General features: G+C 36.1%; 2 protein-coding genes across 4 annotated transcripts; both read left to right on the top strand.

Moving 5' to 3' along the window:
* The first annotated feature begins 7,235 nt into the window (after positions 1-7,235).
* On the top strand, positions 7,236-10,293 carry LOC104096140 (LEAF RUST 10 DISEASE-RESISTANCE LOCUS RECEPTOR-LIKE PROTEIN KINASE-like 1.1). Of its 2 annotated transcripts, none has more exons than XM_009602466.4 (4): positions 7,236-8,486; positions 8,600-8,647; positions 8,887-9,126; positions 9,207-10,293. In XM_009602466.4, exons 1-4 carry the CDS (start codon positions 7,799-7,801, stop codon positions 10,145-10,147), a joined length of 1,917 nt encoding a protein of 638 aa, XP_009600761.1. In that variant the 5' UTR covers positions 7,236-7,798; the 3' UTR covers positions 10,148-10,293. The 2 variants fall into 2 exon arrangements, with proteins under 2 accessions (XP_009600761.1, XP_009600760.1); XM_009602465.4 differs by having other exon boundaries at positions 7,238-8,486; positions 8,872-9,126.
* A 1,361-nt stretch (positions 10,294-11,654) lies between these two features.
* On the top strand, positions 11,655-14,409 carry LOC104096139 (LEAF RUST 10 DISEASE-RESISTANCE LOCUS RECEPTOR-LIKE PROTEIN KINASE-like 1.1). Of its 2 annotated transcripts, none has more exons than XM_009602464.4 (4): positions 11,655-12,566; positions 12,654-12,698; positions 12,960-13,199; positions 13,278-14,409. In XM_009602464.4, the coding sequence occupies exons 1-4, from the start codon at positions 11,828-11,830 to the stop codon at positions 14,219-14,221; spliced, it is 1,968 nt and encodes a 655-aa protein (XP_009600759.2). In that variant the 5' UTR covers positions 11,655-11,827; the 3' UTR covers positions 14,222-14,409. The 2 variants fall into 2 exon arrangements, with proteins under 2 accessions (XP_009600759.2, XP_009600758.2); XM_009602463.4 differs by having other exon boundaries at positions 12,945-13,199.
* The last annotated feature ends 3,697 nt before the right edge of the window (positions 14,410-18,106 follow it).

Here is an 18,106-nt window from a genome sequence, read left to right as displayed (position 1 = left end):
TCAATGGGAGAAAATAGGGTTTTGATAGGATAGATGCAAGATAATTGTCTGGGATTTAACTCTAGATAATTCACTTCTAATGTTCAAGTGAGTTTCTCGAATTCACTTAATTATCAGTACAATTGTTTAGTAGAAACTCCTCTGTCGATTAAGTCTCAACCTCTCAATATGAACCAATTTAAGCATTGTGAAGATATGCAAGAATTCGTAGTGAATCGGTCTTTAGAAAAACCTCTTTCGATTATTCTCCTAACTAGGTTTAATCAATGATTCAACTAGCCTTTTTCGATTACTTAGAAGAATCTATGAACTCAACTACCAATATAGTGCAAAGATATCACAAGTTAATGCCTCTTTCTATTACAAGAACAAGTGAATATAGATGCAACAATTAAATCTTCTAAAAACGATTCAACTACATTAAAATAGAGTTATAATTCACAAACAATCATCAATACACCAAATCCATCAAAACCCAAAAGGATCTACTCCATAGACATGGAGAAGTTCTTCACAAATGTAATTAAAGTATATGAAAATATAGATTCAATCTAAACCCGAATCTTGAGTGAGGAAGGAATGATGAAATCCGTGTGCTTGTGTTCTTCCAACTCCTCCTTAGCCTCCTTGGACTCCTTAGGTCGAAAATCTATCAAAAGTCCATCTAAAATAGTGTTTTGGTGTATTTAAGCAGCCCCTCAAAATAAACACCGGACGAAACTACCCCTTTTTAGCGGAATTGGAAAGTCACACTAACACTTTTGGGCTACCGGGCCGCATGCCGCGCAGCCCCAAGCGGCGCGCATGTAGGAAATTCCAGAACGTGCCATAATATGAATTTTGGCCACTTTGCGCGGGGCGCTAGTGCAAATTGTGGCCAGAAATGAATTTTTCAAATTTTTGACATCCAAACTTGATTTTCGACCCCCGAACATGATCCCGGCTTAATTGCTTGGGCTTCTACTCAGATTTCAAAGCTCCAAATAGCTCGAATTAGATCCACAACATTTACATAACTCAGAATCACTTCTACAAGGCATAAAACATACAATAAGTGCAAAAACACTACCAATTAAAGCTCAATACAAGTAAAATGTAGTGAATTAGAGTTTAATAAGCGACTAAAATACGAGATTATAGTCTACCATCAACACCCCACACTTAAACCATTGCTCGTCCTCGAGCAATTAAACTACACTTCACATATACACGACCTTTTTAAGCAACTCTCCTAACTCATCTCACCAAGACTAATCGAAACAGATTAAGCACAATACCGTAACATCCTAGCCCCAAGATTTGACTCAAAATCACCACGTATTTTTCACAACCCGCTCACTTACTCTAGCACAGAGGTTAACGACATTACCTTTCCTTCGTGAATCAAGTGCCCTCATACAACAATAGAGAGTAGTTCAAAAAATAATAAGGTTTAAGAACAATTAGGAACTCAAGATAAAAAGAATTCACTCACTCTCAGAAGTAATACTCACGTGCTACAAAAGACGTACCATAAGCTTGCCCGTAATGTATTACTCTACTAATTGAGCTCATTCAGTCAAGGATCAAGTAGGACTTTATTTAGTTGTAATGTAGGCTGCGGGACGGGTATGATACATTTGGATATATTGACTACACATCCCTAAGCACTTTAATATATACAACTGACCGTTCAAAATTTCATACTTTTGTCAAACCATAACTCTACCCTTACATCAATATATTTCAACTCTCAACTTCTTTAAGCACAAATACATTAAGAATTACCACAAAATTTTGAGTGGCTCTTACTTTTTTAAAATAATGTACATTTCTCCTTAATTCAATAGTTCCACTCAAAAGCCAAACCAACACCCCACACTTTAACTTTTACAAAGTTCATAATAATTTTAAATGCTCGTGAGAGGTAAGAAGGTTCAAATAGATGGTCAATTCAAACAATTGGGTAAGGCTTGTAATGTGGTTGCCAAAGAAACAGGATTACATGCTCAAAGGGGTCAACTAAGATACATAATAATTAGGTGAGTACAATATATAACCGGCTTAACAAAGAAACGCCTATATCACTTTCAAGACTGAATAAAACTACTATTTCGCTTTGCAAACACGCAGGGCAAATTCTAGACATCAAATGCAATGAACATAATACACAAATCCTCACACACACAAGACACATAATTCACTCAGGATCGGGCTCATCGAGACACTCTAGTCAAGCAGTTAATCAAAGTTACGATCGTACCATTTAAGGTACTTATATAAGAGTCAAAAAAATTGAGCCTAAGCGCCACAACTAGGGCTCTTACTATTCTCAAGGCATAATACAGTCAAGAGGTATTGCTTTCATTTCAAAACATAGCACAAGATTTCCTACTCCTAAAAAAAATATAAAAACTAACTACACCCGTTTCAAACAAAACCATTAGAAAAGAACCGCGACACAAAGAAAACCAAGGGGGAATTATTATACTACCTTAAGAAAATAATTTTTTTTTCGACTTTAAAAAATTCAATCAAAAGAAACAAAAACACACACAAGAAACAAAAATAAACAGTTATTTACATATTTACATCCCCCACCCCCACACTTTAAATTGTGGCATGTCCCCATGACACACAAATAAAAAGCAAGAGGTAAAGAAAATTTCTCTGAAATTTTTCAGTTTTCGAGAACTTGTGAACTCCACCCCTAATTCTGAATGCATTTTTCGCTTTCGCTCCTCGAGATTCTTTATGGAGCTCATCAGGCCAAAGTCCTTTAAGGATATTTGCAAGACCCGCTCTTTTCTTTCTTTCTTGGCCTCATTTTGATCTGTGGATTGTTCTTGTAAGATCATTCTCAACTTGTTTCTGCATTCATTCACAAGATCAATCCCTGCATATTCCTGTAAATCCCCAAAAATAAAATCCACATGATCAAGGTTAGAATAAAAAAATGAAGAAGAAAGGTCATGTGAGTACTCCTTTGGTAAGTCCAAGACCATTTGTTCCTCATTCTATTCTACTAAAAATTGCAATTGTGGATATGTGGATGGGGGTTTGGACTCTTCTTGTATTGCTTCATAATCAACCAAAGCCTCATTTTCAATCATTTCAGTTGAAACAGAGTCCTCTTGCAGAGTGGAAAACTCTCTCCGTAGATATTCATCATATCAGGTAAGCTCATTTTCACAAGGTATCTCTTCCATATATTCACCATCATAATGCAACGAGCTAAGTCTATTTACTAATTGATTCACTTGCATTGTTAGGTTGTTAGTGGCTTCATCATCTTGTATAAATTTCTCTTCCACCTTATTTATGAACTTATACATAAGCTCTTCTAAATTACCATTCTCCTCTTTAGGTGGTTGTCTCACTTCGCTTTCATTCCAGTCAAAATAAGGGTATTCATCCCAACCAGAGTCAGAATTATACCTATATGAATTCTCATACCTATACAGACTAGAGCCAAAGTGAGAGTGTTCACAAGATGAACCATAGGAAGAATAACTACCTGCTTGACAACCAACCCATATATGATTTTCACCGCATTTAAAATACGTAGCACACCGCTGATAATATTCAGGTGCTAACTCTTCAACCGTTTTCTTAGGCTGGTTGTATTCCATCTTCACATCATTTAGAGTTCAATAACAAGAATATGCTCTTCAAGATTTCTTTTAAAATAAAAATTAAAAGCTAATTCCTGAATTAGCATTACAAACTATTTCAAAAACTATTGATTGCCAATCCCCGGCAATAGCGCCAAAATTTGACGAGCACAAAACACACACTTAAATTGTGCTCGCTAGCCAAAGATAGTATAGTATAATATCATATCCACAGGGATTTGAGTTAAACAATATTATCGTAGTTTGTAGCTAGATTGCTATCCAAGATGATCAACAATTTAGATTTATGTGGTTAACACTAAAATTAATTAAGAATCTAGAGCTAATTAACTAATAACAATCGAAGCAAGGCCTAAGCAAAGGAAGATATCAATGGGAGAAAATGGAATTTTGATAGGATAGATGCAAGATAATTGTCTGGGATTTAACTCTAGATAATTCACTTCTAATGTTCAAGTGAGTCTCTCGAATTCATTTAATTATCAGTACAATTGTTTAGTAGAAACTCTTCTCTCGATTAAGTCTCAACCTCTCAATATGAACCAATTTAAGCACTGTGAAGATATGCAAGAATTCGTAGTGGATCGATCTTTAGGAAAACCTCTTTCGATTATTCTCCTAACTAGGTTTAATCAATGATTCAACTAGCCTTTTTCGATTACTTAGAAGAATCTATGAACTCAACTAACAATATAGTGCAAAGATATCACAAGTTATGCCTCTTTCGATTACAAGAACAAGTAAATATAGATGCAACAATTAAATCTTCCAAATATAGCGCCCCGCGGGGCGGTAGTGCATATTGTGGCGAGAAATGAGTTTTTAAATTTTTTGACATCCAGACTTGGTTTTCGACCCCCGAACGTGATCCCGACTTAATTGCTTGGGCTTCTACTCAGACTTCAAAGCTCCAAATAGCTCGAATTAGTTCCACTACATCTACATAACTCAGAATCACTCCTACGAGGCATAAAACGCACAATAAGTGCATAACATTACCAATTAAAGCTCAACACTAGTAAAGTGCAGTGAATTCGAGTGTAATAAGCGACTAAAACACGAGATTATACTCTACCATCATGTACTAATAAGGAAATAATGTCACATAAACTGAAAAGACATAAATTATCTCCAGTTCTGCATCTTACAACACCACCAATAACAACAACGACCTAGTAAAATTTCACAAGTAGGGTTTGGGGAGGGTAATGTGTACACAAATCTTACTACCCGACGAGTAGATATGCCAGTTCTGCAGCTTCTATGGAAAATAATAATTGTGGAAATATATCACTACATATAATCAATGCAAAGATAAAGATAGACATGTTTTGTTCACATGAGTGAAAACGATGAGAACTACTATTTTCTGTCCTTTCTAATAAGACCTAGTCAAATGATAAGATGAGTGGAAAAATTTATCCAATTTCTTGTCAGGTCCCTCTTTTTTGATGTCTGCTTCTTCAAGACTTTACTAATGAGTTCCAAGTCAAGTTGAGAGTATTGGAAAATTTGGGAAGATCAATCATTTTCTGGAGGAAAATATGCTTCTTTACTTCTTTCAGTTTGGTTTAAATAAAATGGCTATAGTACTTAGTGAGTATTACAATTCTAACATGTACAAAGTCTAGTATATACTCCCTCCATTCCAATTTTCTCCGTTTCAATTTACGTGAACCTGTTTGATTGAGTACGAAATTTAAGAAAAAATGAAGAATTTTGAAATTTGTGGTCCTAAACAAATCAAAAAGGGGCCACAATATTTGTGCGGTTATAAAAGCTTCTCATCAAGGGTAGAATTGTCAGTTTAAATTAAATTATTTTTAAATTTAGAAAGAGGTTATTCTTTTTGGAACGGATTAAAAAGAAAATAAATTCACATAAACTGGAACGGAGGAAGTATATCATAATTTAATTGTGGATTTTCCCTTTTAATGGATACACGTATACAATCATACTGTATTCTTACATTAATTTCCTAATATGAACTTAAAAAAGTTCGGGACGAATCTAGTTTATTTTATCCTTTGGAGAGTCTCACATCTCTTCGAAAAATTACATGTAAATGTATATCCCCCTAGCTAATGTTCAATCGTTTAGTTTCCATGATATTTTCCTAGAATTTTTATAATGACACGTTAGAGACTTATTTGATCTATTAAGTCATCAATTTATACTGCGGTAGAAACTAAAAAATTGTTAAATGTAGGACGAAAATGTCAAACTAACAATGAGATATTTATAAATAAAATAATAAAACACGAAAAATTTGCCGGTCAATTTCCTACATTTATGGAGTGGATTGATTAGCCCGCCTTAGGTGTGCACCGATCATTTCGTCCCTCTCGCGATGCGTTCTTGACTAGGTCGTGCCTTTTGTGTTGTTATTTCGAAGAAATTAGAATGTTCGAATCAAAGCCTAAACATGTAGTTAACATCATATCAGATTAACTGTTTACTTTTTTTCTAGTCGATTTTATTCTAATTCTTTATTCTTACGAGAATCCCCCACCCCAATCATTCGTAAGACAACTATAAATTAGGCACCGATTATAAATGATTATATACATATATACATAAATTATGTAAACATTATACATCCGTAACTATTTTTAGTTTAAACGAGTTATGTTTAATGTCTTTGGTCATTATGATTAATTCTTCTTTTTATAAAATAGACACCTCAACTTATGTTTAATGTCTTTGGTCATTAACTAAACTTATGGGGCACTGAATAAGCGGGAATATGGTGATTTATTTTTAAAACAAGGGACTAAAATCAGAAAAATAAAAATAAAAGACAAAACACCATTTCCGACCAGCTCTTACGTGAGGCTAGCCGGAGTTTACTTTCCCGGCGAGGTAGGTTAGGGTTTGAAGATTAAAATGGGTTTAACGAATGAGAAGTAAGAGGAAGAGGAATGGAAAATGGGGAAGGGTTTGTTGAACCCTCGCTGGTCGGAAAATGTAAAGGGGATCACCGGAGTAATTTTCCGGCAAACCATTAATTTTTAAAAAAAGCAGTGATTTCTCTGTTCAAAGTCCCTCTCTTTTTTCTGAGGCTCAAAAACTGGTGAAACAGAAAAGGAAGCACAATTGAAGAACACACAGGATTAGAAGTGTTTAAAAGTTGAGGTATATATTTGAGTACTCATGGAATTAAGGAGTTTTTACTTTAAAAATCTGTGCAAATACAAGTGTCAATTTGGGTATTAAGCCATAGTTATAGGCACTTTGTCCAGAATCGGATTTTGGATTTTAGTATATACTGTATTCGAATTTTAAGGTTATTAGTATTGAACTTATTACAGTTTTAAAATTTTGGATTCAAAATTTAATATTTGTTGACATTTTTGTGTTTTCACGTAATAAATCTATTCTCCGGGTCGAAATGAATCTGTGCCGAAGCACTGGATCCGCCCCCGGGCTTATTTCATAAAAAGCTAGCAATAAAAATTAATGATTGATTCTTTCTCATATTTTTGTAGAAGATGGCTTGGAACATAGCAATAATTTCTAGCTTTCTATATATTGCCAAACTTGAAAAACTTTCTTGGTAGTTTCCAATGAGAAAGTGAGCAAATGGAAGGTTTGATTTTTATTTTTTTAATACTGACTAGTACCATTTCCTTTTTCGCTTTCACCTTTGGATGTATCTATAAACCATTAGATATCTGAAATGAATATAGACAGGGCGGATCAAAGATTTTAACTTTATGGGTTCGTAATTTTCTTAACCCACAATTCATTTGATTTTCTAGGTTCAGAACATATTTTTGTACCTATAGGGTCTAAGCCGAAGCTATTGGATTCGGTTGAACCTGCTCGTTATGTTGTAGATACACCGGTGAATATAGCTTCTATTTCTACAGTGTAGGTCATCCATTTTGGAGACTTTGGTTCTGAAAATGATGAGAAGTTGCTGTTGATATGCAGAGTCAAGAAGTCAAGTTTTTCTAGTGCTGTCAATGACTAAGAGAGGCTAATGTGAACATTTCCTTTTTTTTTTCTTCACCTTCCTTTTCCCTATTAAGTCTGGCCCATGTTATACGTTTGGTTCCACAAAGTGTTTCTTTTTGACAAATTTATGACAATTTTGATGTTAAGAAATTCTTGTGATCTAGCTAGACTTATAATTCACAAACCTTCAGCTAGCTTTCCTCTTCTTTGCAATAGGATTCAAAATGGCTTTGGCTTATTCTTTTATTTGCTTCCTTTTATCTCTTCTTCTGATGTTAGTTCAGACAAAGGGCAGAAGTGATTCAACTTGTCCAAAGTCTTTTTCATGTGGAAATCTTACTGACTTGAGCTTTCCTTTCTCTCTTTCCACACAACCAGACTGTGGACTAATGTCCATGTCTGATTGTGATGCTAAACCATTTCCAAGAATCCAACTGCTTCCTGGAGGAGATTGGTACTATGCTTTAGAGAAGCATAATTCATCAGTTTGGCTTGGCGACCCGAAGCTTCAACGCGATTGCGAGGCTTTTAACAAAAATTTCTCCCTTCAAAACTCTCCTTCTATTTCTTTCACTACTCTTTCACTTCAAAATATCTTCAAATGTAACAGTACCAGTCATAATATTACGCAGAAGATGAAAGATCATTTTGCTGGTTATAAAATGTACAATGGCTGTAAAGGCTTCAGCATATACTACAAGCTTCCCGGAGACATTCGAGCAGACAATCTTCCTACCAACTGTTCACCTATCAGATTGCCATTGCACTCGGTATCAAGAGATGGTGATTTGTTTGACTTGTTAGGTCCCAAATTTCTAGTAGAATGGGAACTGTCTGATTACTGTTACCAATGTCACTATAGTGGAGGTCAATGCCAGACTGATATTACCAACAACTTTTGTTGTCACAAAGGTAGACATCTCCAAATAATCTACGTGTTCAAGGTCAAGTGCATATTCTTAGGGCCTTTTCTTGTTTTCGTATCACATATTGATAACATATTTCGTATATTGTCCCCTATTTAGATGGAAAAACAACTAGAAGAAGTATGATGGGGCTGATTCTGGCAGCAGGTAGTTAAATATATTTTATAGCTGCAATTATATTACTTATTATAGAGATTCCATTCATATCATTTAAATTTCATTTTCATAGTGGTAAAAGCTCAAATCCTTTCTCTAATTATTTAAATTACACAAAGTGTACGGATGGTGGAGTTAAGGGAAAATGCCTTCTCCTTGCTATTTTTTTTTTTTTTTTCTTTTCCAAAGACCTGGATTAACTGATTTCTTTCCAGTTCTTGGTGGAGTAGGATTGGCGATGATAACTTGTTTAGTTGTCTATTTTATCTGGTGTCACAAGAGGAGGAAATTTAGTCCATCCCACTTCCTCTCCACAAAGAAATTGTCAGATATTTTTAAACATGATGTTGAGGGAGGCAGTATATTCTTTGGTGTCCCAGTTTTCACTTATTCAGAACTTGAAGAAGCCACAAATGATTTCACTTCCTCTCGAGTACTTGGAGATGGAGGTTTTGGAACTGTTTACTATGGTGAGAAACTTCCTAATCCAACTGACTTATGCTTCAACAATTTCATTTTTTTTGGCTAATTCTTGTCCATCGCTGAACAGGAAAACTTAAGGATGGAAGAGAGGTTGCTGTAAAGCGCCTTTACGAGCACAACTGCAAGCGAATGGAGCAGTTTTTAAATGAAATTGAGATCCTTACTAGACTAAGGCACAACAATCTAGTCACCCTCTATGGCTGCACTTCAAGCCGAAGCCGTGAACTACTCCTTGTCTATGAATATATTCTTAATGGAACTCTTGCTGATCATCTCCATGGTCGCAGAGCGAAGAAACGATCACTCGCGTGGCCAATCCGCATGAACATTGCTATAGAAACTGCTGGTGCATTGGCTTACTTGCACGCTTCTGACGTAATACACTGCGATGTCAAGACTAATAACATACTCCTTGATCACAATTTTAGTGTTAAAGTTGCAGATTTTGGGATTTCAAGGCTCTTCCCAAATGATGTCTCTCATATTTCAACTGCACCGCGGGGAACCCCTGGCTATATTGATCCAAAGTATCACGAATGTTACCAGCTGACTAGTAAAAGCGATGTTTATAGCTTCGGGGTGGTCCTTGTCGAGCTCATTTCATCAATGCCAGCTGTGGACATGAATAGGCATAGCCAAGAGATTAATTTGGCTAACTTTGCAATAAACAAGATAGTAAAATGTGCATTTAACGAGTTGATCGATCCATCCCTGTGGTTCGATTCAGATACCAAGATTTGGGAAATGACTACTTCAGTGGCAGAACTAGCTTTTCTATGTTTGCAGACAGATAGGGACACGAGGCCTACTATGGTTGAAGTTTTGGATACTCTAAAGGAGATTCAGACTAGTGAATTTAATGATGAGAAGAAAGCTAAAGTAGTAGCAGCTCCTCCTTTCCCTGAATCAGAAGATATGTTATTATTGAAGCAAGTCAAATCACTACCTTCACCAAATTCTGTAACTGATAAATGGATTACTTGCTATGATATAAATATTACAAAGTAGTTCAGGTTGTATACCCCTTTTTCTTTATGTTCTTGATGTAAATTTTGAGAGACAATGAATGTACTACTTAGAGAGGTTTCTTGAGCTATGTATCTATGAATGAAGGTGATTCCATTTCTAATCTCATTTTATAAGAGTTCAAGTTATATACACTGGCAGCAGAAAAGCTTTAAATGTGTGTTGGTTGGTTCCTTCCGAGATGTTTAACATATCAATGCGAATGGAAGTGCATTGCGCTCAATCTTATTGTGACTAACTACTCTATTATTTGTGTGTTCCTGCAGCAACAAAAGAAACTTGGGACTAATTCTAGTCACAGGTATATGTCTATATTTAGCAGTAACTTTTATCTGTAACTAGACTTGCACAAAAATATCCTGCTGTTCTGCTCAAACTTAGAATTCTTATATAAGTTGAGAGGCAACTATTTATCTATTTCAATACCATAACCATAAAATATTCTGTTGTTCTGCTACCATGAATTTTGATTCCTTATTCCTACAGAGAACTTGGAGATGGAGGATATGGAACAGTGAACTATGGTACACCTCCGGTCCACAATAAGTGATCATTTTACCTTTGGCATATCCATTAAGGAAATACGAACTCCTAGAGAAAAAAAGATGTATTTACTAAATTAACCTTTAATTAACTGTTACATTGACATATTGGAATATGTTCTTGGACCAAAATAAAAAGGTAAAATGATTACTTATTATGGACCGGAGGGAGTAAGAAGTTTTTCTGAAGCAATCATCAAATCCGGTGTTCCGGCGACTATGAATGTAGCAACAGTAGCAAATGCTGGGAGCAAAACAACTCACCGGAAAAAAGGGGGCCCTTGGCATGACTCTTATTAGAGAATGTGAGGCTCGCCGGAGTTTTGCTTCCGGCGAGGTGGGTTGGGGTTTGAAACTGGTGAAACAGACAAGTAATTGGAGAAAATGAAAAAGAAAAAGAACAGATGAAATGATGTCCTATGCGTACCTACAATTTGAATGGAAGTACATGACCCTACAATGATTTCCATCTCCCGTGTTATTTTTTAGTGATAGGTCAACAACAACAACAACCTAATAAAATCTCACAAGTGGTGTCTGGGAGGGTAAAGTGACGCATACCTTACCCCTATCCCGGAGGAGTAGAGAGGTTGTTTCCGGGAGACCCTCGGCTCAAAAAGACAAACATAGACATATAACTAAAATAACAATTATAGACTACAGAACCAAATCTCTAGAAGAATGGAAGATGGTTCTATTATCCACATCAGAGCAATTGAAGAACATGCATGGTTAGAACTTAGAAGTGTTTAAAACATTTACCTTTTACAAATTTAGAACTTAGAATTTGGTCATGAAAATGATCAGTAGTTGCTGTTACTATGCAGAGTCAAGAAGTCAAGTCTTTCTACTGGTGCCAATGCCTACAAAAGCTAATGTGAACATTATTTTTTTCTTCATCTTTCTTTTCTCTAATAAGTCCGACCCTTCTTTTACGTTAATTTGGTTTCACATATTGTTTCTTTTTGGCAAATTTTACCAATAAGCTAAAGACTAGTAATATATAAAGTATTTAGAAGTTATGAAACTTGATCCTATAAGATATCTGGTGAGCTAGCTAGCTAGAGTTACAATTCACAAAACTTCAGCTAGCTTTCCTCTTCTTGCAGTAGGATTCAATATGGCTTTGGCTTCTTCTTTTATTTGCTTCCTTCTATCTCTTCTTCTGATCTTAGTACAGGCAAAAGGCAGAAACGATTCTACTTGTCCAAAGTCCTTTTCATGTGGGAATCTTACTGGCCTGAGCTTTCCTTTCTCTCTTTCCACACAACCTGACTGTGGAATAATGCCCATTTCTGGTTGTGATGCAAAAACACCTCCAAGAATCCAGCTACTTCCTGGAGGAGATTGGTATTATGCTTTGGCCAAGCTGAATAATTATACAGTTGCGCTTGGGGACCCGAAGCTTCATGACGAGTTGAGGCAACATGATTGCCAGGCTTTTAACAAAAATATCTCCCTTCCAGACTCTCCTTCTATTTCTTACAAAGTTCTCCCAGCAAATATTGTCAACTTCTTCAAATGCAACAGCACTAGTACTACCCAGAAGAAGATCAACCATTTTCCTGTTTATGAAAAATACAATGGTTGTAAAGGCTTTAGCATATACTACAAGTTTTTCCAAGATCGCGATGAAGACATTCGAGCAGGCAACCTTACTGTCAACTGTTCACTTATCAGATTGCCAGTAAATTCAATGCCAGATGATGGTGATGTGTTCAAAATGTTAAGTCCTGCTTTTCGGGTAGAATGGAAACTGTCTGATGAGTGTTACCAATGTCACTATGGTGGAGGTCAATGCCAGACTGATAAAACCAAAAAGTTTCACTGTACAAATCAGTATAATCCACATGCTCAAGGTCTAGTGCATATCCCTTAAGAGTCCTTGCTTGTTTTCATATCACATAATGATAAAAATTTCATATTATTTTCCCTCTTCATTTTAGGAGCAAAAACGACAAGAAGCAAGTTGCGACGGACTCTGGGCGCAGGTACGTAGTTAAATATCCATTAATTGGAATGCTCTTTCCAATTAGAGAATTTCCTTGCATATCATTTGAATTTTCTTCTTCATTGTGGTAAAAGATCAAAACATATCCATAATCGCAAAGGATGATAGAAGTGACAAGTACTTTAGGTTACAAAAATGTATAGATAGTGGAGTTGAGAGGACATTCTTTCTCCTTGCGATGTTTTCCCTTTTGACTGAAAACCTGTGATTGCTGATTTCTTTCCAGTTTTTGGTGGAGTAGGATCGGTGATGATAACTTGTGTAGTCGTATACTTTATCTGGCGTTACAAGAAGAGTAAATTTAGTCCATCCCACTTCCTCTCGACAAAGAAACTATCAGATATTTTTAATCACGATGTTGAGGGAGGCAGTATATTCTTTGGTATCCCAGTCTTCCCTTATTCAGAACTTGAAGAGGCCACAAATGATTTCAATTCCTCGAGAGTACTTGGAGATGGAGGTTTTGGAACTGTTTACTATGGTGAGAAACTTCCCAATCCAACTGAGTTATGCTTCAACAATTTCTTCTTTTTGCTAAATCTTGTCCATTGATGAACAGGAAAACTTAAGGATGGACGAGAGGTTGCTGTGAAGCGCCTCTACGAGCACAACTGCAAGCGAATGGAGCAGTTTGTAAATGAAATTGAGATCCTTACTAGACTAAGGCACAACAATCTTGTCACCCTCTATGGCTGCACTTCAAGGCGAAGCCGTGAACTACTCCTTGTGTATGAATACATTCCTAATGGAACTCTTGCTGATCATCTCCATGGTGACAGAGCGAAGGGCGGATCACTCGTGTGGCCAATCCGTATAAACATTGCCATTGAAATTGCTGGAGCATTGGCTTACTTGCATGCTTCTGACGTAATACATTGCGATGTCAAGACTAATAACATACTTCTTGATCACAACTTTAGTGTTAAAGTTGCAGATTTTGGGATTTCAAGGCTCTTCCCAAATGATATCTCTCATATTTCAACTGCACCGCGGGGAACCCCTGGCTATATTGATCCAAAGTATCACGAATGTTACCAGCTGACTAGTAAAAGCGATGTTTATAGCTTCGGGGTGGTCCTTGTCGAGCTCATTTCATCAATGCCAGCTGTGGATATGAATAGGCATAGCCAAGAGATTAATTTGTCCAACTATGCGATAAACAAGATCATAAAATCTGCATTTAATGAGTTGATCGATCCATCCCTGGGGTTCGATTTAGATACCAATATTAGGGAAATGGCGACCTCAGTGGCAGAACTGGCTTTTCTATGCTTGCAGACAGATAGGGATATGAGGCCTAGTATGGTTGAAGTTTTGGATATTCTAAAGGAGATTCAGACTAGTGAATTTGACAATGAGAAGAAAGCTAAAGCAGTAGCAGCTCCTCCTTTCCCTGAATCAGAAAATCTGTTATTGTTGAAGCAAGTCAAATCACTACCTTCACCAAATTCTTTGACTGATAAATGGTTTACTTGCTCTGATATAACTAGCACAACTAGTTAAAGTTCTATAGCCCCTTTCTTTATGTTCTTGATGTGAATTTTGAGAGACTATGAATGTAGTACTGTGAGAAAATTCTTGAACTATGTATCCATGAGTTGAAGTGATTCAATTTTTAGTTTCATTACATAAGAATTAAGTTATATACATTGGTAGTGTAATGAAAGTTTTACTCTATTTGTACAGTTTAACATGTTGCAGGCTTATCTAGTTTATTTTTCGGCTTCTCATATCATATTTGTTATAAATAATTAATTACTTGTTATTGCAGGTAACTTAACCAACGTATATGGATATTATAACACTTTTAGTACACATTTCTTAAATTCTTTAACTAGTTATTAATTCTAGGGTAAATGTCAAAATTTGTCCTTGTACTATCTAAAATGCTCAATTTTTTTCTTTGTTACACTTTTGGTCTACTCATATCCGTGCCGTTAATAAATCATCTCGTATTTCCCGTACCATTAACGGAGTTCTAATATGAAATGAATGGACTCCATGTGTCCAAATTCTTTGCCGAGAAACGTATAAATTTACCCTTCAACTTTGGACTATGGTTTGAAATTACGGAGAAGGTTCAAAAATATCCCTTTACTATTCGAAAATATTCATTTATGCCATCCGTTATACTATTGGTCCACTATAGCCCCCGACGTCATATAATTGGTGCAAAAATACCCCTCTACCGTTAGGGCCCTCCACCATGGCAACACTAACCTATGTGGCCAGACATATCGCTGAGGTGGATAATACGTGCCATGCCACCTTAACACATCTATTCCATTTTACCCTTGTCCTACTTCTTTTCTTCCACCACCACCTCACTCTTAATGCTCATGTGATGATGTCAAGTCAATTCATAATCCAATTCACTCTTTAACACTCATTCATGGCGATTTCACATTAACTGGACAATAATTTACAACACCCAATTTATTGGGTTAATTCTAATTCCCGCAAACTGTAGATCCTCGGTCACAGGTGGAGATGAAAAACATTAGTGATGCAGAAGATTTTGGTGAGATCCGAAAAGGATTTTAGTGTTGGGGATATTAGGTGGGTGGAATTTTTTTGAAAAAGGTAGTGGTGGAAGAAGGAGAAGGTGTCCGGAACCAAAATAATGTATTTTTGGACTCAAAAAACAAAAATATGTTAAAAAAATACACAGTGACCAAAATATATATAACGTCGTTTTAAAAGACGCTATACCTTAACGGTCGTTTGGCCAGTTAGGTATAGCGTCTTTTAAAACGACGCTATATATTTTGGTTTAAGCGGGAACTATAGCTCTTTTGTTAAAATGCTATATATATATATAGTGTCTTAATAAAAGACGCTATACATATAAATATACATCGTCTCCTTCCCTTCCTCAAAACAAAATCGTCGAGCCCCCCCCCCCCCCAAATAAAAAATCTAAACATCCTTCATTTTTAATCCAAAAAGAATTGTGTGGAGCCCACTCGTCCCATAAAAAGTAAAGATTCTCGGTCCCACGTGCTAGCTAAGGTGTTATCTCAGACATTGTTGCTTGTTTCGGCTCCAAATCACAAAATCTTCGACTTTCTAAAAACCTTAAATCGAGGTATTCCGACTTAGTTTTGGTTAAAACTTGTATAAAAAATACATATTAGTTGTTTTTTATGTGCTCTATGTTATTTTGTGATTGTTTTGCGATTTAACTAATTTGTTATTTTTTATCCGGACTATAGTTTTAGTGTGCTAAACAAATTCGTAAAATAGAAAAATTATTATTAGTTGTTAAAAAAAATATTAATTAGTTACTTTTTACTGTGGTATATGTATTTTCGTGATTGTTTCGTGTTTAAATTAATTTATTATTTTTATCCGGTTTAGATTATTTATTTGCTAAAAGACTAGTAAACTAGATAAATTATTACTTTAGTTCCCTATAGTGGTATCATGTGGCCTAATGTAGTGCTCGTATTTGTAATGTAGTGACCTTTTAGCGTAGTAAAACGTAGTGCCCTTTAGCGTAGTATCCTTGTAGTTATGGAAATTAATCATTTAAGTATCTCTTATTCCCAAAAATACGTCAAAAAGCTGACAGTTCAAATACAAACTATCTCCAATTATAGTCAACAAACGTAAGAACATAAGAATTCAGGATACATTGGTGCTTCTGGGCCTCAAATATTGTGTCCGGAACCAAAATGTGAATATTTAATAATTAAATCTTGTATAGTTATGAAAATTAATTATTTAATTTTAGTATAGTAAAAAATAAGCCAGTAACAAACAAACAAACATATAAAATAATAAAACCAACATATTAAATAATAAAACTAACATATACAATAATAAACTAACATATAAAATAACAGACCTGTTGAGTGAAAAATTAAAAAACAATTCTCATCATGAACATAAGAATTCAGGATACATTGGTGCTACTGGGCCTCAAATATTGTGTCCGGAACCAAAATAATAATATTTAATAATTAAATCCTATATAGTAAAAAAATAGGTGAATAACTAACAAACATATAAAATAATAAAACTAACATATAAAATAATAAAACTAACATATTAAATATAAAATTTTAATATTGAAAATGTATCAACCTAATTAACAATATTGTAAAAATATCGAATAAAATTTAATATTCAAGGTATTGCAATATATTTAAGCAATGGAAAAGAAAAATAATGTAATTAATTTTGTTCAATTTACAGTAGTTGTCATGGAGGTTCCGCCTTCGAATCCCGGACCTGCCTCTCTAGAGCTACTATTGCTACAGGTCGAGCATAGGTCTTCCTACATATGGGAATGACAGTTATTGGCCCAGACTTTACGTTCTAGGAGAGTAGACGATATGTGGAACTTTCTTAAGACCCGCCAGCTCTATCCCCGTATAGTCAGACGCCTGCAGGATACGGGTTTCTATAGGATCATTGAGATCGGCCGGCTGCAGCTGGATTGGTCGTTGATCACGGCTTTGATAGAAAGGTGGCGACCAGAGACGCACACATTCCATTTGCCCATTGGCGATGCCACTATCACGCTGCACGACGTGGAGGTTCTGTATGGGCTGCTGGTTGATGGACTTCCTGTTGCTTTGCCGCATGCCATGAGAGATTATACGGGAGATCAGTACCTAGAGACGTTGCAGCGGCTCACCGGTTTCCGACCAGAGGATGAGGGTGTATTGGTTGAGGCTAGTCGTCTTACGTTGACGCCCTTCCGGCTGCATTTAGAGGCCATGCATGATGATATTACTCATGATACACCAGATCTTCATATTAACCGGTACACGAGGTTACTGCTGCTCCTTATGTTTGGAGGCGTATTGTTCCCGAACACTTCGGGAAACCTAGTCAGCTTGAGATTTCCTCATCACCTTGAGAGGTTAGATGATTTACATTAGTACAACTGGGGTGTTGCTGTTCTTGGTTACTTGTACAGGCAGATGTGCCGGGCATGCATGGGCACCCAGCAAGACGTTGCAGGATTTATGCCGTTACTGCAGGTGAAAACATAGTCAATTACTCTATTCATTGTAACATACATCATAAAAATATAATTTAAATTTTACGTCCAAATTGTATATTAGGTTTGGGCCTGGGAGCGGTTCCTGCAGTTTCAGTCACCTCTACCACCCACAGCTCAGGATGCACCACCTCCACCGTTTCTCCCTTTGGCTAGGAGGTGGGTTGATAGGCGGGGATACAGACGCGAGTACGAGGCTCGACATAATCTCCCCTATTACAGAGATTTGTTGGACTTGCTGGAGGACGCACAGGTAATTCTATACTTAAGTTTACTTGGCATGGATTTATATGTGTTGCGTATACTCACGGTTCCTGTTTTTACGTAATAGTTCATTTGGAGGCCATACAATGACGAGCTAATAGCTAGTTTGC

This window comes from Nicotiana tomentosiformis, chromosome 10, assembly GCF_000390325.3.
Source record: "Nicotiana tomentosiformis chromosome 10, ASM39032v3, whole genome shotgun sequence".
NCBI classification, from domain to species: Eukaryota; Viridiplantae; Streptophyta; class Magnoliopsida; order Solanales; family Solanaceae; genus Nicotiana; species Nicotiana tomentosiformis.
Note: the sequence above shows the minus strand (reverse complement) of the source record. Positions and strands in the feature narration are given on the sequence as shown.